Consider the following 19,107-nt stretch of genomic DNA (forward strand, 5'->3'; position numbering starts at 1 on the left):
ACCCACCCACTTCCATGTCCCAGTGCGTTTTTGAGAAACTTTCACTGCTGTGCAACAGAGGTGTCAACAGCCTCCAAGAGAAATCTGTAGAAGGTGCGCTATGGGGGAATGTCAGGGTCACCTCAGCTGTAGACAAATGGTGTAGAAAGGAGGTCCTAGGAAGGGAGGTGAGGGAACCAGACAAACCCTGAACCCTCAAGCAGCAGTTTCCAGCCAAACCCAAATTATGGTAATAAACAAAATCTTCATGTTGCCTAGGTAAGACAATAGGATGTTTAAGAGTTGACTGGAGCCAGGCATGGTGGCTCACGCCTGTAATCCCAACACTTTGGGAGCCTGTGGCAGGAGGGTTGCTTGAGACCAGGAGTTTGAGACCAGCCTGGGAAATATGGTGAAACCCCATCTCTACGAAAAATACAAAAAAAAAAAAAAAAAAAAAAATTAGCCAGGCATGGTGGTGCCTGTAGTCCCAGCTACTTGGGAGACACAGATGGGAGGACTGCTTAAGGCCGGGAGGCAGAGATGACTGGGGTGTGTATTTACAGGAATGGGGGGGATCTGAATGTAAGGTGACTTGTAAGCAGCATGGTCTAGAAAGGTGGACCAAGAGAGGGAGACTCGGCATTCTGCTTCTATGTTGTGGCCTGGCTGGTTGGATTTGCCTTCACTCCCATCAGTTGGGGAATGAACATAGCAAGACTAACAATGGACATTATGAACTCTGAGGTTTGAAACTCTGGAAAGCCCCAGCATGTCGAGGTGGCCCCCATGCTGGGCTTGGCTGGAAGGGTGGTATGGTTTGGAAGGGGTGGGGGGCTGTGGAAACAAGTCCAACAAGATGGGCCCACTCTGAGCAGGAACCAGAGTTTTTCTCTATGGGTCTTACAGTTGCACTTTGTCCCCATCCAAGAGAAAACAAAAACAGAAACATTGGGGAGGGGACTTTCGCACCTGACTGGGGGTTGACTAGACCACCTGGGTCCCTTCAATCCCCCACACTCTACAAAATGTTCAGCAGCAGGACAATATGGAGACAAAATGGATTTGTTCACAGAATGTATACTTTTTTTTTTTTTATTAAATCAAGTTAATTCACAGCCGGGTGTTGTGGCTCACACCTGTAATCCCAGCACTTTGGGAGGCCAAGGTGGGTGGATCACCTGAGGTCAGGAGTTCGAGATCAGCCTGCTCAAAATGCCGAAACCTCATCTCTACTAAAAATACAAAAATTAGCCAGGTGTGATGGCGTGCACCTATAATCCCAGCTACTCAGGAGGCTGAGACAGGAGAATCACTTGAACCTGGGAGGCGGAGGTTGCAGTGAGACGAGATCACACCACTGCACTCCAGCCTGGGTGACAGAGTGAGACTCCGTGTCCAAAAAAAAAAAAAAAAAAGAAAGAAAAGAAAAGAAAAAAAGAAATTAATTCATACACCATAATTAAACAATTCCATAGTTTTATAGTATTTTTACCAAATCGTGCAACCATTACTATTGTTCAATTCCAGAACATTTTCAAAACCTCCCAAAAATAAATCCTATGCTCACTAGCAGTTACTCCTCTATCCCCTGGCAACCACTAATCTATGTTCCATCTCTATGGATTTGCCTAGTTGTACATTTCATATAAATGGAATACAGTCTGTAGCCTTGTACACCTCTCTGGTTTGTTTCACTGAGAAGGATGTTTTCAGGGTTCACTGATGTCGCAGGGTGTGTCAGTGCTTCATTCCTTTTTATGGCTGAGTAGTCCAAGGAATATTCTATGCAAACATTTTATTAATCCACTCATCAGATAATGGACATTTGGGGTGTTTGGGTTTACTTTACAATTGTAATTATATAAGCATATTCTTTGTCTACTCCTTCCCACAAATTAAGGAAAATCAGTAGCAAAATGAAGGGCAAGCAACTAAAACAGCCAGCAACTGGCACACAGACAAGGAAAAACACCTTTGGTTTTTAGGTTAAGCCAATGAAGAGTGGGGCCGAGATTTGGTATCCACCTAGTTCAAAAGCCCTAACGCTTTCCAAGCCTATGTCTGAGTTGAGTCAATCCACTAAACCATCAAGTCAACCCATGGGAAAGTCCCTGGATCAGCAGGAAGAGCTACAAATTACAGATCATTGGTTTTTAATCTGTCTTCCAGAGACGCCTAAGAGTTCATGCAAGCAACTCATGGGCCCCCAAGGGGGCTGTGGCTGGAGGTTGGATAGGTAGAACTCTGAGCCTGGTCCCCATCACTGCTTTAAATAGAACAGCCTTGACTGAATTGCTTTATTTGTGGGGTTTCTTCTAAGAGTTAATTTGGAACAAATAAAGGGTGTTCTTGGCTTTAAAACAGTTTGGCAAGCATTGGTCAAGGTGGTTGTGGAATTGCTGGACTGGGACTGGGCCTCCCTGACAGTTGCTCTTACGAGTTCTTCTGAAGAACTTTGATGGTGACCGTCTTCACCTCTGTGTAGGCCTTAAGCCCATCCTCACCCAGCTCCCTCCCGTTTCCAGATTCCTTAAACCCTCCAAATGGCGTGTGGCAGGTGACGATGTTGTAGGTGTTTACCCACACGGTCCCGGCCTGGAGTGCCTGGGTGAAGTACATGGCCTTGTCCAGGTCCCGGGTGAACACAGCCGCAGCCAGGCCATACCTAGTGTTGTTGGCCCTCTCAATCACCTCCTCAATCTTCTTGAACTTGAACAGGGGCTGCACAGGCCCAAAGATCTCCTCTTTGGCGATCCTCATGTCATCCTGCACGCCACCAAAGACAGTAGGCTTGATGAAGAAACCACGCTCCCCAAAACGCTCTCCACCACAGAGCAGTTTTGCACCCTCCTTCTGGCCAAGTTGGATGTAGCCTAGGACTCGTTCAAACTGCTCCTTGTCCACCTGAGGCCCCTGCTGGGTGTCCAGCTCAAAGGGGTTCCCCACTTTCCTCTGCTTTGCTTTCTCCACGGTTCTCTCGAGAAACTCATTGTAGATGGATTCTTCCACAAAGGTCCGGGAGCCAGCACAGCAGCACTGGCCCATGTTGAAGAACAGGGCTTCGTGGCACTGCTCTACGGCGTGCTCCATGTCAGCATCGGCCAGCACGATGCTGGGGCTCTTGCCGCCCAGCTCCAGGGTGACTCTCTTGAGGTTGGAATCGCCAGCTGCTTTCTGGATCAGGTGGCCTACCTCGGTGGAACCGGTGAAGGCAACTTTGTCAACATCCATGTGCTGCGCGATGGCCGCACCTGCTGTTGGGCCATAGCCCGTGATGATGTTCACCACCCCAGGGGGAAAGCCCGCCTCCTTGATGAGGGAGGCCATGTACAGGGCAGAGAGGGGTGTCTGCTCTGCCACCTTCATAACCACAGTGTTGCCTGTGGCAAGCGCCGGGGCGAGTTTCCAACCCTGCATTACCAAGGGAAAGTTCCACGGGATGATCTGGCCACAGACACCAACGGGCTCATGCCGGGTGAAGCAGAAATGCTCACCATCCATGGGGATCGTCTTGCCATGCCACTTGTCAGCCCAGCCGGCAAAGTACCGATACACCTTGATGACCTCATCCAAGTCCAAGGCGTAAGACTCTTGAAAAGGCTTCCCATTGTCCAAGGTCTCCAGTGAGGCCAAGTAGACTCGATCCCGCTCCACTAGGTCTGCCAGGCGGTTCAGCAGCCGGCCCCGCTCAGAGGCATCCATCCGGCGCCATGGGGACCCCAAGCGGAAGGCCTCCCGGGCTGCTTTCACGGCCAGATCCACATCAGCCCGGTCACCTTCAGCCACGTGCCCGATGACCTCCCCGGTGGTAGGGTTGACCGTCGGGAAAGTCTTCTTGCTGACTGCATCTTGCCATTCGTTGTTGATGAACAGCTGGTTGTAGGAGATGCCTGGGTTCAGAATGGGGCTTGGGAGGGCTGCTGCCGAGGAGTACCGGGCAGTCCTGCCCTGCAGGCAAAGCAGCCGGGGTGCCAGGAAGCGCAGCATGCTGACCACTCTGGAGAGGGACAAAAGAAACCAGGGTGAAAAGGTGGGGATAAGGCAGGTGGCAGCACACAAGGGCCCACCAGCTCAGACATTCCAAGATTCCAGCATTAAGGATTGTCACCTCTAGAAACAGACTGTAAGAGCTGTGAGGGCCCTGATGAACTCTCTGGGCCAACTCTATCACGTCCTGCCTATCCTCAGCTCACTCCCTCACCTCTGCCGGGTCTCAAAAGCCACTGTCTCAGCAAGACCTTCCCTGACCACCCTTTATAAAACTGCAACTCTTCCCACCCCAAGACTCTCTGTCCCCCCTACCCTGCTTTACTGCTTCTCTATCTCACATCCCAAATACTATCTTTACAGGCTTCTATGTTTGTCTGTCTCCCCCCAATAAAATGCAAGCTCCATGAGCACAGGAAGTTATTTTTCTGTTTCATTCATCGCTATGTCCCCGAGCCTAGAGATATGCCTGCTACAGAGCAGTGGCTCAGCACATAGTACTGAATGATACACTGAGGAAACACTGAAATTGCCACAAAGGCTGTCTAAGAATTGACTAAGACTTGAGTAGAAATCAAAGAGACTTGGAGACAGTTGTTCTCTGAGAGGGACCTGCTTCACTTCACCTCTGTGCCTTAGTTCCCCCACATGTGAAATGCCTCATGGGGTTATGTTGAATGATGTCTTGCATATAAAAACCCTGGCAAGTTCCACTCAGGACATCAGGACTGGCCGTGCCTCAGAAAGTGACCTAGCCCAGCATCCCCCAACCACAGGTCTCAGCATAGCCTTTTTAGCTTTCCCAGAACTGCAGCAAGTCAGGAGGCAGCTAAGAAGAAAAGCTACAACTCTGAGAAGTGTAGACTTCGTTAAAACAACTACTGTTATAAAACTTAAAACAGCGGATAATACATATTAAATGAAAATTAAACGGAGTGTAACGTTCCCAGATTAGTTGAAGCAGTTATTCTTCAGTCAGAATTTGAATCTCTCTGCCTTTGATATCTCATGAATCTTGCTCCACCCAGCAGTAAAATGGAATTGCACCTGCCTGTCCCTTCACCCCCAGCCTCTCACCCTCCACCCCCGGGCAGGCAGAGGAACAAAAAACTCAATCAGGAAAGCAAGGCTCCATGTAGGTCCCCAGCCCCATAAAAATCAACGTGATAGGCATGGTGGCTTACGCTGGTAATGCTTTGGGAGGCCGAAATGGGAGGATTGCTTGAGGCCCGGAGTTTGAGACCAGCCTGAGCACACAGCAAGAACTCTGTCTCTACAAAAAAATAAAAATAAATTTGCCGAGCATAGTGGTGCATGCCTGTAGTTCTAGCTGCTTGGGAGGCTGAGGTAGGGGGAAACACTTGAGCCCAGGAGGTTGAGTCTGCAGTGAGCCACGATTGTGCCACTGCACTCCAGCCTGGATAACAGAGCAAGACTGTATCTAAAAATAATAATAATAATAATCAATGCTGACCAAGGAAGTTTCCCTTCCCCTTGGGGGTGTTACAAATAAAGCTCAAAATCCTAAGGAAATTGAACACTCGAACAAAGGATTCTTAGCAAAGCAATTTTACTTCTGCACAGACGGGTGCCTCCTTGGCCAGTTGCCATGAGAGCACACCTGAACAAAGGGGCACAAGAGCCTTTATTCCTAATGCAAGTCCTGCCCCTGTACCCTTTCCCCATTGGCTGGGGTCGGGTCGTACAATCTAAACTAATCCCGGTTGGCTAAACATTTGATTTTTTTAGATAGAGTGGGCATGTAAAAGAAAGTGGAGAGAAAGGGAAAGGGGTGTCTGTCATGAGCTAGAAAGTTAGTCCTCTTTCCAAATAAGCAAAGGAATGTGAGCTGGTGCTGATAACGCTTGGTACTGTGGCGTGCCTGGGCATCTAACAAAGGCAAAAAGGAAAAAAATGAAAAAAAAAAAAAAAAAAAAAAGGGTGGGGAGCTACTATGAATTAAAGAATAAAAGATTGGTAAGATTATTTGAAGAGAAACCTCATCATATCCCACAGGGGGAAGCTGAGTCAGTAGATCTGCCAGGGGTGCCCCAGGGTTCCATTTAGCTCACGACTTTGCCATATGCTGGGACAGAGCGCCCTTGCCAACAACAGGCCTGGCTCTGAGGGTGAGGAGACCAAAAGGAGGTAGGGGAAAGGGGAGTCACCAATCCATGGGGTAAGGATTGGAGGGGTGAAGCAGTCAGGAGAGGTGGTCATACGCCAAGGCTGGCAAACCTTTGCAGTCACACAAAGGCTGTTCCAACTCTTGGGGCCTATATGGGGTCCCTGCCGGGGCCTCCACTTGCAGATAGGAAGATCACAGCTCAGAGAGCATCATGCTTTACAGTTTGCAGGCCGTCTTCTCAAGGGAAATTTGCCAAGCCTCTCTCAGCCCCTAACTGATCAGGGTCGATGATGACCCCCATTTTGCAAGAAGGCTGAGCACCAGCGAGGTTCAGGGACTCACCGAGGACGCACAGCAAGAAAGTATAGGAGCCTCACTCCAGATTTCCACAGGCCTAACTTTGCACATCCTCCAGAATATGGGCAATTTTTTACAGTTCATTCACTGCGGGAAGGACCGGACCTTCTCTATCCGCGAGGACTGCGGCAGCGCCCATCTCACCCCTTCTGTGGGGGAAAGGGCGCAGCCTCTGGGTTTGTCCAAGCCTCTGGGCTATGGTCAGGAGCCCTCTGTTGGAGTGGGCCGAGTGGGCAGGAGTGTTGAAGTTGGGCTAACGTGGGAAGGTCTGGGGCCGTCTGTGTCCTCGGGGCCCCTGTACCGTCACCCAGAGGCAGGGGCTGGGATTAGGGGGTGTGGAGAGAGTCCCACCATGCAACTGTGTCCGGAATTGGTGGGTTCTTGGTCTCACTGACTTCAAGAATGAAGCCGCGGACCCTCGAGGTGTGAGTGTTACAGTTCTTAAAGATGGTGTGTCTGGAGTCTGTTCCTTCAGACTTTCAGATGTGTCTGGATCGTCTTCCTTCTGGTGGGTGGTTTCGCTGTCAGAAGTAAAGCTGCAGACTGTCATGGTGAGTGTTACAGCTTTTAAAGGCAGCGCGTCTGGAGTTGTTCATTCTTCCCGGTGGGTTCATGGTCTCGCTAGCTTCAGGAGTGAAACTGCAGACCTTCGTGGTGAGTGTTACACCTCATAAAGGCAGCGTGGACCCAAAGACTGAACAGCACCAAGTTTTGTTGCAAAAAGCGAAAGAAAAACGCTTCCACACCGTGCAAATAAACCTGAGCGTGTTGCCGCTCGCTGGCTCTGGCAGCCTGCTTTTATTCCCTTATCTGGCCCCACCCACATCCTGCTGATTGGCCCATTTTACAGAGAGCTGATTGGTCTGTTTTGACAGTGCTGATTGGTACGTTTACAATCCTTGAGCTAGACACAGAGTCACAAAGTGCTAGTTAGCTAGATATAGAGTTAGCTAGATACAGAGTACCAACTGGTGTATTTACAAACCTTGAGCTAGACACAAAGTGCTGACTGGTGGGTTTACAATCCTTGAGCGAGATACAGAGTCACAGAGTGCTAGTCCTCCCAAGTCTCCATTACATTAGCTAGATACAGAGTACCAATTGGTGTATTCACAAGCCCTGAGCTAGACACGGAGTGCTGATTGGTGCACATACGATCCTCCAGCTAGATATAAAAGTTCTCCAAGTCCCCATCCAATTCAGGAGCCCAGCTGGCTTCACCCAGTGGATCCTGCACCCGGGCTGCAGGCGGAGCTACCCGCCAGTCCCGAGCCGCGCCTGCACTCCTGAGCCCTTGGGCTGTCGATGGGACCCCGCGCCACCGAGCAGAGGGCGGCGCCCGTCGGGGAGGCTCAGGCCGCGCGGGAGCCCACCGCAGGAGAGGGGCTTGGACATGGCGGGTTGCAGGTCCCGAGTCCCGCCCCGCCGGGAGGCAGCTAAGGCCCAGCGAGAATTTGAGTGCGGCGTCGGCCGGCCAGCACTGCTGGGGGACCCGGTGCAACCTCCGCAGCTGCTGGCCCGGGTGCTAAGCCCCTCACTGCCCTGGACCGGCGATGCCAGCCGGCCGCTCCGTGTGCTGGGCCCGCCGAGCCCGCGCCCGCGCCCGCGCCCGCCGGAAAGCAGGGGTTCCCGCCCGCGCTTCTCACTCCACACCTCCCGGCAAGCAGACGAAGGAGGCTCCGGCCTCAGCCAGCCCAGAGAAGGGCTCCCACGGTGCCGTGGCCGGCTGAAGGGCTCCCCAAGCGCCGCCAAAGTGGACGCCGAGGCCGGAGGCCGAGGAGGCGCAGAGAGTGAGGGCTCCTAGCACATTGTCACCTCTCACAACGGCGGAAAGGCCAGCCCCCAGATGGGGACGCCGGGGCCCAGAGAGGAAAGCCCCCACGCGGCGCCGGGAGCTGCGGCTTCCCGGGGGAGCCGAGGGAAGACCCGCGTTAGTTACCTGCAGCAGGCTTGGGCTCAGGTTCAGGATCAAGCTCGGCTTCAGGCCCGGGCCCTCCCAGCTCTGTCCAGCGGGCCGCCTAGGGCTGGCCGCAGGTCCCGCCTCCGCGCAGCCTGGGACCCAGAGGCCAGTGAGGCTCCGCCTGCGCCTGGGGCGCTGCCTACGTCCTGCCACCGGCCAAGGCCGCTCCTCCCTCGCCCAGCCCGGTCTTTTTCTCGGTCCCCGCCCCTCTACCCCCGGCAGCCCGCACCGCTTCAGTTCTCCCTCCCTCGCGTCTCCGCATGCCCAGTGTCCACGTTGCTCAGATCTAGGGTCCTAAGGCACTGGTTTGGGAGCAGAAACAGAGACGCAGAGAGGGACAGGGGCTTCCCCAGGTCACACAGCAAAGTTTTCGGAGACCGAACCCCAACTACACTTTGCCTTTCTCCCCGCTGCAAGACGCTGCTTGATTGCCATCCTTTAGACTCCCCTTAACCTCCTCTCTGCCTCGCCTGTCCCTCATTTTTTTTGTCCGGGATTCACTAATTTCTGTCCTCCACTTTCACTGCCCCTTTCTTCAGTTCCTTTAAGAAGATTTTATATTTGGGCATTTTTCAAAGTACATTTTTGTTCTAAGGACAAAAAGAATGTATGCACAGTGTAGAAAGCTTGGAAAACACAGGAAAGGATGAAAAAAGAAGAAAAAGATCACCTGTAATCTCTTCACCCACCGTCACCATTATTACGGTTGGGTGTTCGTCCTGCTGGTATTGTTTCCTCTGCATCTTTCAAGAATTATTTTAATAAAAATAAAATCATGTAGCAACCTCTGTGGTGCTGCTGTAAAAAAATTTAAACACTTAGCGCTGTATTTTGAAGTTCTCTCCTAGCACTAATTACAGATGACATTATCCTCTCCAAGGTGGCATAGAATTCTGTTGTAGGGGTAAACTGTTGGATATTTAATTGTCTCCATTTTGTTGCTATAAAGGTTGCCAAGATGGAGCACTGAACACGCATCTCACTCACTCCACCCTCACTGCACCTTCCTTCTGGCTAGGGTGGTCCAAACGCTAACTGCCATGTTTCCCAGCCTCATTTGCAGTTAGAGTTCTGGATGTGGACTAGATGCTGTTAATCAGTAGTACTCTGCCGGATGTGGAAGGCGGGCACGCGTTGGAGGGTGTTGTCCTGCCCCTGTAGGGCGGCACTAGCAGGAGAGCAGAAATACGAGATGTTCTGCGGCAGCATTCCTTGTCCCTTCTCCAGCTTCCTGGCTGTGGACTGGCCGCTATGGCTGTAGTCGCTCCTTGACCTGGCTTCCTGCTCTTTGAATGGAGGCTGCAGGAGATTGTCTGAAGTGGCCTCAGACAGTCACGAGGCTGGTGGGCCATGTCCATATTGTCCTGAGAGTCAGTCCCGGTCTGGCTAAGGCTTGCTTCTGCCTCCCACACTTGCAGCAGCTCTGTGAGCACCCAATTCCCTTTATTAAATCCCTGCCTCTCCATCTATCTAGGGTGTTCACATGCAACTGCTTGCACCTAATTCACTTAGTTCTTTCCTTAAGCTACATCTCTATGGAATCTTTTGCTTCCATATCATCCTTAGGATGTTCATAGCCCTTGCTGCAAAAGTTAGCCCTCCATGAAGGCACTGTGATTGACATATTATCAGCTTGATGTCCATGCTTTCCTCGGGTTTCTCCAGCAACCGCATCAGCCCCTTGCCAAGGCCCTCCTGCCTTCCCCGCAGCACGTGAACAGCCTAGTTCCCCTTGGGCACTTGGCATAGCACTCCAGGATTGATTGACTTAATGATTAACTGACCAATCCTTAAGAGGCCTCATTGATAGAGGGAGTGAGTTTATGGCAAAGTGAATATCAGTCCTCATGTCAGAGTGCATTGGAAACTGTGGCAGATCTGAGAGGCCAGTTGCAGACAGGAAGTGTCCCCCATGGGGCAAGGTTGGAGGCTGTGCCCTTTGAGGAGCAGCTGAAGGATCTGGGATGTTCACCCTTTAGAACTTGAAAGACAAAGCTGTGCCCTCCGATTCTCTGAAGGGCAAAACCAGACAGGATCTGTGAGGTCCTAGAAGGCAGAGCCAGACCAGTGAAGAATACAGAGGAATAACTCCCAGACAAAGCAGAGCTGGCTAAGGCTGGGAGGCCTCCCTTGAAAGGCAGTGGGCCTCTCATCACTGGAGGAGTACAGGGAAGGACAGATAACCATTTGGCAAAATCCTAGTTCAGATAAGAGCTAGACAAGGGGCTCCCAAACTTAGTTGTACATCAGAATTGAGTGAGGAACTTAGTTTTGTAGGTGTTTTGAGTAGGAAGAGATTAATATTAACACAAGTGGCGGGAGGCTGGGAAGTGAAGGGCACTAAGCCACTGTCAAGAAATCTGGAAATGCTAAGATTATAGGGAGGCTACTACCAGTGTTCTCTGCAGCCCATAGCCCTGAACTGAGTCCTCCTTAGGGGGGCCTTCAAAGCCTTGGGTAGAAACCCACCTCTGTAGATGCCCACACACCAGCTGCATGCTCTGCTTCCAGGCCAGTGTTATTTGTGTGATTGTGCAAGAGCTTGGCTTCTAGTCTGCACTTGGATACTAATCCCCTAATCCCTTTCCAAAGGGACCTTGGGCAAATCCCTTTTCCTTTTTAGGTCTCAGTTTCTTCAACTATAAGAATGAGGTGAAGGGGAAGGAAGACAGAGAGGGAAGAGAACTGAGTTTGAGGCAAATACTCAGGGGTTGGTTTTGTTCAACAACATTCAGACTTGCTCATGTTCACAGAGAGTAAGCTTCACTTAGGGGATCACTTAGGAAAAAAGAAAAAGGTATATATTGGTTTGATTTTTAAATGCATCTTTATTTTTAAATTTCCATTTCCTGCAAATGTCTCAGTGTCTTGACCTAGTCTTCCCTCTTCTGTTCAAATACAGAAAATGATTATGCTCAGTGTAGAAGAAACAGTGCAGCTTGCATGTCCTTTTGTTTGGAATCTAGCTGATCTGTTCGTCATTCTCAGAGCTCAATTCTTCTTCAGTAACTTCCTGAAGGGGTGGCCTGCCCCTCCACACCTGTGGGTGTTTCTCGTTAGGTGGAACGAGAGACTTGAGAAAAGAAATAAGACACAGAGACAAAGTATAGAGAAAGAAAAGCGGGGGCCCAGGGGACCGGCGCTCAGCTTACAGAGGACCCACGCCGGCACCGGCCTCTGAGTTCCCTTAGTATTTATAGATAATTATCTTTACCATCTTAAAGATACGGGAGTGGCAGGACAATAGGATCATTTTTAGGGAGGAAATTAGCAGTAAGACATAAGAACAAGAATCTGTGACATGAATAAGTTTAAAGGAAAATCCTGTGCCTTGAGATAAACCTTTTAGCAACATTGTTTCATCCTATCACATGGGGATAAACCTTGGACAATACCTAGCTTTTCTAGGAACAAAGTCACACCCTGCACGCCCAAAATCCATTAAACCTTGAGTTACCACAGCACATGTCTCTTGCAAGGACAAGGTTGGGGGTAGGGTCACAGATTAACAGCATCTCAAATACAGAACAAAATGGAGTCTCTTATGTCTACTTCTTTCTATATAGACACAGTAACAGGCTGATCTCTTTCTTTTCCCCACATTTCCCCCTTTTCTTTTCAACAAAACCACCATTGTCATCATGACACCGAGATTACATACTTCACAAAGTAACAGAATATCACAAAGCAAGTGGAGGCAGGATGAGATCACAGGATGGTGTTAAAATTAAAATTTTTGGGCATGCATAGTCATGGATAACATCTTATCAGAAAACAGGGTTTGAGAGCAGACAACCTGTCTGACCAAAATTTATTAGGTGGGAATTTCCTCGTCCTAATAAGCCTGGGAGCGCTACAGGAGGCCGGGGCTTATTTCATCCCTTCGGCTTCAACCGTAAAAGGCGGCACGCCTCCAAGGGGGTCGTTTATAGGCCTACCCTCAGAGCGCATTCTCTTTCTCAGGGGTGTTCCTTGCTGAGAAAAAGAATTCAGCGATATTTCTCCTATTTGCATAATGAAAAGAGAAGAAATATGGCTCTGTTCCGTCCGGCTCACCGGCGGCCAGTTCAAGGTTGCCTCCCTTGTTCCCTGAACATTGCTGTTATCCTGTTCTTTCTTCAAGAAGCCCAGATTTCATATTGTTCAAACACACATGCTCCACAAACAATTTGTGCAGTTAAGGCAATCATCACAGGGTCCTGAGGTGACATATATCCTCCTCAGTTTACAAAGAAGATGATAGAATTAAGAGATTAAAGTAAAGACATAAGAAATTACAAAAGTATTAATTTTGGAGAACTAATAAATGTCCATGAAATCTTCACATTTTATGTTTTTCTGCCGTGGCTTCAGCCAGTCCCTGTGTTCAAGGTCCCTGACTTCCCGCAACGTTCTCCCTCCCTTTTCCTCTATATAAATGTGCCATGGTGATGAAGGCTTGTTCGTTAGTCAATGGTGCTCGATTGCGGTGTTTCCGTCTCCGTGGAGGCGCTTTTCTTTGCATCTCCGATGGGTTCATTGTAGAACTTCAAATGTTTAGTGGGTATCCAAACAGGAAGCTGATTTGCTCCTGGTGAAACACAAGCAAAACCTCTTCCCCAGGTTATCACCTTCCCTATTTCCCATGTCTTATTTTTGTTGTCTTTCCACCAAATCAGTTTTCCTTCATGTGGACTGTTCTTTTTACCAGTAAGATGTTGTTCTGCAGAAGTAGTAGTCTGATTTCTATAAATGTTTAAAAAATTTAAAGTATAGAGTGCTAGATTAAGCTGCAGCTGAGGAGTGGTATACTCCTTACTGTCTCCCCCTTTTTTTTGTTTAACTAACTGAGTTTTGAGTGTTCTATTAGTTCTTTCAACTATGGCCTGTCCTTGGGAATTATAAGGAATTCCTGTTGTATGTGTAATATTCCACTGATTTAAGAATTTTTGGAAAGCTTTACTACAATAACCTGGTCCATTGTCAGTTTTAATTTTTTCTGGAACTCCCATTACAGCAAAACAAGATAATAAATGTTTTTTAACATGGGAAGTACTTTCTCCTGTCTGGCATGTTGCCCATATGAAATGTGAATAAGTATCAACTGTTACATGAACATATGATAATTTTCCAAATGAAGGTACATGGGTAACATCCATTTGCCATAATGCATTAGGACACAGACCTCTGGGATTCACTCCTGCCTCTTGAGTGGGCAGGTGTAGTACTTGACACTGGGTGCAATGTTGTACAATATCTTTTGCCTGTTTCCATGTGACATCAAATTTGTTTTTTAACCCTGCTGCATTTACATGAGTCAAAGCATGAAGTTCTTGTGCTTTTATGAATGCAGAGGATACCAGTAAGTCAGCTTGTTCATTTGCTATAGTTAAAGGTCCTGGCAAATTAGTGTGTGCTCGAATATGAGTAATATAAAATGGGAAATTTCTTTTTCTTACAGTTTGTTGTAATAAATTAAACAACTGGTTTAACTGATCATCCATGCTATATTAATTAGAGCTGTCTCAACATCCCTTGTAGCCTGTACTACATATGCAGAATCTGATATAATATTAACAGGTTGATTAAAATCTTGTAACACTGTAATGACTGCAACCAACTCTGCTCTTTGAGCTGATTGATACTGAGTTTTGATTACTCGCTCTTTTGGTCCTGTGTAAGCCGCTTTTCCATTGCTGGAACCATCAGTAAATACTGTCAGAGCATTTTCTAAAGGCTCATGTCTGGTAATTTTAGGTAAAATCCAAGTAGTCAATTTTAAAAACTGGAAGATTTTTGTTTTTGGGTAATGATTATCAATAACTCCCACAAAATTAGCAAGGCCAATCTGCCATGCACCAGAATTGATAAAGGCTTGCCTAACTTGTTCCTTGGTTAAAGGAACAACTATTTTGTCTGGGTCATTACCACACAATTTTATTATCCGTAATCTTGCCTGACCAATTAATGTAGCTATTTGATCCAAGTACAATGTAAAAGTCTTAATTGTACTGTAAGAAAGAAATGACCACTCCACAAGATCAGTGTTTTGAATAATGATGCCTGTTGGAGAATGTGTAGTAGCAAAAATCAAAAGTTGGAGTGGGGCTAAAGGATCTATCCTATTTATTTGCGCTGACTGAATTTTTTCTTCCACTAATTTAATTTCTTTTGTTGCCTCTGGGGTTAATATTCTTTTACTATTTAAGTCTGGATCTCCTCTTAGGATAGAGAACAAATTTGACATGGCATAAGTAGGAATGCCTAGAGTTGGCCGAATCCAATTAATATCGCCTAACAATTTTTGAAAGTCATTTAAAGTTTTTAAAGTATCTTTTCTTATTTCTATTTTTTGTGGCTTAATTTTTCTACTTTCTATCTGCATCCCTAAATAATGAAAAGGAGCAGAGGTTTGGATCTTATCCGATGCTATTGTTAGTCCTGCGTTGGCAACCTCTGCTTGCAGAAATGTGTAACAGTCAATTAATTTTTCTCTTGTTTCTGCAGCACATAAAATATCATCAATATAGTGAATGATATAACAATCTGAAAATTTGTCTCTAACTGGTTGAAGGACTTGACCTACGAAAGTTTGACAAATAGTTGGACTATTAAGCATTCCCTGAGGTAGTACTTTCCACTGGAACCTGGTGGCTGGTTCTTTATTATTTATGGCTGGTATAGTAAAGGCAAATTTTTCACAATCTTGCTCTGCCAGAGGAATGGTAAAAAAGCAATCCTTAAGATCAATTATAATTAAAGGCCAGTCTTTTGGGATCATGGCCGGAGAGGGCAATCCGGGTTGAAGAGGCCCCATGGGTTGAATTACAGCATTTACGTCTCTTAAGTCCATTAACATACGCCATTTGCCTGATTTTTTCTGAATTACAAATACAGGAGAATTCCAGGGTGAGAATGAAGGCTCAATGTGTCCTTTTTTAAATTGTTCCTTTGCTAATGAATGTAAAGCCTCCAGTTTTTGCTTCGGTAGCGGCCACTGATTTACCCATACCGGTTTTTCTGTTTTCCAAGTTAATGGAATGGGTTTAGGAGGCGCTACAGTGGCCGCCCCTAAAAAGGATACCCTATTCCTTTTCTTTCTTGATTTTTCTTAGTCTCAATTGGGACTTTAATGCCATTTTCATTTTTCCCTAACCCCTTTCCTGGTATATATCCCATCTTAGTCATGATTTTTTGACTTGTGGGGCTGTATAATGGAGCGGGCATAATGATTTCCACACCCCATTGCTGTAATAAATCTCGACCCCATAGATTAACAGGAATTGAAGTAATCATTGGCTGAACAGTACTTTCTTGATTATCTGGTCCTAAACAATGTAAAATCATTGTACTTTCGTACACTTCTGAAGCTGTGCCTACGCCGACAAGTCTTGTAACAGCCTTTTGTTTAGGCCAATTTTTTGGCCATTGATTTAAAGCAATGACAGAGATATCTGCTCCAGTGTCTACCAACCCTTCAAACTGTTTTCCTTGAATGATGGCCTTACACACAGGTCTGCTCTCAGAGACCTGACTTGCCCAATATGCAGCCTTTCCTGTCTGATCAGTGCTTCCGAACCCTCCTGTTCTTTTTATCTCACTGTTTCCAACTTTAATATAAGGTAGGAGTAATAATTGAGCAATCCTGTCTCCTGGACTGGCACTCCAAGGAATTGAGGAACTAATAACCAATTGAATTTCGCCTTTAAAGTCTGAATCAACCACACCAGTATGAATTTGAACTCCTTTTAGATTTAAACTTGATCTTCCTAAGATTAGTCCTACAGTCCCCTCAGGCAATGGGCCATATACCCCTGTGGGGATTTTTTGTGGAGGCTCCCCTGGAAGCAGAGAGACTGCTTGTATGGTGCATAAATCTACTGCTGCACTGCCGTTTGTGGCGGGGGATAATTGCTGTATTGTGATAACTGGCTTATTCCCTGAGACACTTGTGGCAGTGGGGGTTGTTGTTCCTGAAAACCCTGAGGAACAAAGGGCTGAATTTGGAATGCCCCAGTTTGTTGCGGGGCCTGAGGCTGGCCCCTCCTCTCGTTTCCCGACAGTGGTTGCCCATTTTTATCAAATTTAGAACGACATTGATTACCCCAATGTTTTCCCTTTTTACATCTTGGACATAAGGCCAGGTGGCTCTTTACCTGTTGTTGTAGTAGCTTGAGTAGATACATTTTGTTTATTTGAGACTAGGCAATTCTTTTTTTGATGACCAATTTGACCACAATTATAACATCTTCCCCCAAATGTTCTAACCTGTCCTCCTAAAGCGACTCCTGTGATTGCTTGAGCCATAAGCATAGCTTTATGCATAGCTCCTCCAATTCCATCGCAGGCTTTAACGTACTCTGAGATTACATCTGATCCTGCGGGAACCCTTCCTTTTAATGGCTTAATGGCTGATTGACAATCAGGATTGGCGTTTTCATATGCCATCAACTCCACTATGACCTTACGGGCATTCTCATCGGTAATTGACTTTTGAGCAGCATCTTGAAGTCTTGCTACAAAATCAGGGTAGGGCTCTTTAGAGCCTTGTCTTATTGTATTAAAGGAGGGGCAGGCGGTTCCTGGGTCTTGGATTTTCTCCCAGGCCCTAAGGCAGATAGCCCTGATTTGCTCAATGGCCTCATTTGGCATTATTACTTGTTGGTCAACAGTGCTCCAATTTTGACCTATTCCTAATAGTTGATCTGCATCTATGTCAATTGGAGGATTGGCAGTCCTATTTTTTCGGACCTGTACTTGTGCCCCATCAATCCACCAAGTCTTAAATTGTAAAAATTGAGAGGGTGAGAGTGAGGATTTTGCCAGAATCTCCCAATCATAAGGAATGAGTCTATGTCCATGAGCAATGGAATCTAATAATGTTCTCATGTAAGGAGAGTTGGGTCCATACTGTTTTACTCCCTCTTTCATTTCTTTTAGCATTTTTATAGAAAAAGACTTATATCTGGCTTCAGCTACGGGAAGCTCTCCCTCTTGGGCCCCTTCTCCAGGTGGTCTTGCTTCTAATATTACTGGGAATTGCCACGCCTCAATATCTCCTTGTTTTCTTGCCTCATCAATAATTTTATGTAACGCACTACCCTGTGTACTAGGCGGTGCTGTAGGATTAAGTCTCATGGTGGGCGGCTGAGGATATGGCGCCCTGCCCTGTGGCGCTAGAAATGTTCCTGGCTGTCCACACAGATTTTCTGGGGGCAACCGATACCGCAGTTGGGCTGGCAGCCAGTATTGATAGGCTACTGGCGGCTGGGTCTTATCTTCTACCGGCTGATATTGTGGACACTGCATTTGGAATGGCATTGCCATGACAGAAACTCTATCTTTTTCTATTTGATCTTCTTTTGGAGTTTGTACTTGTTTAACCTGCATTTGAGGTTGTAAAGTTACAGGCATCTGAGCTGCTGGAAGAGCAGTTGGCCATCGTGGTTTAGACTCTGATGGCTCTGCTAATTCTGGATTTTTTTCTTCTAATTTTAACGTTTCAGGATATACTACCTCCTGTAATTGATTATTGTCAACATTTTGCGTTGACCGAGCCATAGCCAGCTCTGATACACATTCACAGTGTGAACTTTCCTTTCCTTTCCGGGATTCTATCCCTGCCTCTTTTTCACAATCTACTGCACAGCTTTTAGGGACATCAGAAATTGGAACGCTATCTTCTTCTGTTTGAAATGGTTCTAAAGCTACTTTAATAATGACCCAATCATTCCATACTGTGAGCGGAATGATTTTACCTTCCCTACTTGCTTGTTTTAATTCTTTGCCAATTTTTTCCCAATCTTTTAGATCTAAAGTTCCCTGTTCCGGAAACCATGGACAAAACTGCTCTATTGTTTGAAACAGCGTAATTAGATTTTTGGTAGAGACTTTAACTCCCCCTCTTTTTAAGAGAATTTTAATAAAGCTGCGATAAGAGGCATATTTACTCTTAGTTTGCCCCATTGTTACCCTAGGTTCTTCCGAGCGCACAAGCTTACCGCAAGGCTGACTGTAGACGTACTCGGGAGTCTCTCGTCGACTTGTCCTCAATGACCACGCTCCAGCGTACCTTCACCTTAGAGAAAAGCTTCCACGTTGGGCACCAGATGAAGGGGTGGCCTGCCCCTCCACACCTGTGGGTGTTTCTCGTTAGGTGGAACGAGAGACTTGAGAAAAGAAATAAGACACAGAGACAAAGTATAGAGAAAGAAAAGCGGGGGCCCAGGGGACCGGCGCTCAGCTTACAGAGGACCCACGCCGGCACCGGCCTCTGAGTTCCCTTAGTATTTATAGATAATTATCTTTACCATCTTAAAGATACGGGAGTGGCAGGACAATAGGATCATTTTTAGGGAGGAAATTAGCAGTAAGACATAAGAACAAGGATCTGTGACATGAATAAGTTTAAAGGAAAATCCTGTGCCTTGAGATAAACCTTTTAGCAACATTGTTTCATCCTATCACATGGGGATAAACCTTGGACAATACCTAGCTTTTCTAGGAACAAAGTCACACCCTGCACGCCCAAAATCCATTAAACCTTGAGTTACCACAGCACATGTCTCTTGCAAGGACAAGGTTGGGGGTAGGGTCACAGATTAACAGCATCTCAAATACAGAACAAAATGGAGTCTCTTATGTCTACTTCTTTCTATATAGACACAGTAACAGGCTGATCTCTTTCTTTTCCCCACACTTCCTAGACATATAA

The 19,107-nt window shown here is 47.0% G+C and overlaps 1 protein-coding gene and 1 long non-coding RNA gene across 5 annotated transcripts; both read right to left on the bottom strand.

Moving 5' to 3' along the window:
* Positions 1-1,441: 1,441 nt before the first annotated feature.
* Positions 1,442-8,508, bottom strand: ALDH1B1 (aldehyde dehydrogenase 1 family member B1). Of its 4 annotated transcripts, none has more exons than XM_065530317.2 (3): positions 8,394-8,508; positions 5,154-5,242; positions 1,442-3,979 (listed from the first exon to the last, which is right to left on the bottom strand). In XM_065530317.2, the coding sequence occupies exon 3, from the start codon at positions 3,967-3,969 to the stop codon at positions 2,416-2,418; it is 1,554 nt and encodes a 517-aa protein (XP_065386389.1). In that variant the 5' UTR covers positions 3,970-3,979; positions 5,154-5,242; positions 8,394-8,508; the 3' UTR covers positions 1,442-2,415. The 4 variants fall into 4 exon arrangements, with proteins under 4 accessions (XP_065386389.1, XP_065386387.1, XP_005581304.1 ...); XM_065530315.2 differs by lacking the exon at positions 8,394-8,508 and adding an exon at positions 6,806-8,056; XM_005581247.5 differs by lacking the exon at positions 5,154-5,242.
* Positions 8,509-11,709: 3,201 nt separating this feature from the next.
* LOC135967405 (uncharacterized) lies at positions 11,710-18,520 on the bottom strand. The gene is made up of 2 exons (XR_010581499.2): positions 18,395-18,520; positions 11,710-13,139 (listed from the first exon to the last, which is right to left on the bottom strand). It is a non-coding gene; the product is annotated as an uncharacterized lncRNA (long non-coding RNA).
* Between the last annotated feature and the right edge of the window lie 587 nt (positions 18,521-19,107).

Source organism: Macaca fascicularis, chromosome 15 (assembly GCF_037993035.2).
Source record: "Macaca fascicularis isolate 582-1 chromosome 15, T2T-MFA8v1.1".
In the NCBI taxonomy this organism is placed as follows: Eukaryota; Metazoa; Chordata; class Mammalia; order Primates; family Cercopithecidae; genus Macaca; species Macaca fascicularis.

Coding starts and splice junctions, on each gene's coding strand:
- ALDH1B1 (XM_065530315.2), bottom strand. Junction 3,980..5,153: donor CCTCCCAAAGCATTACCAGC/GTAAGCCACCAT, acceptor GTCCCTCTCCAG/AGTGGTCAGCATGCTGCGCT.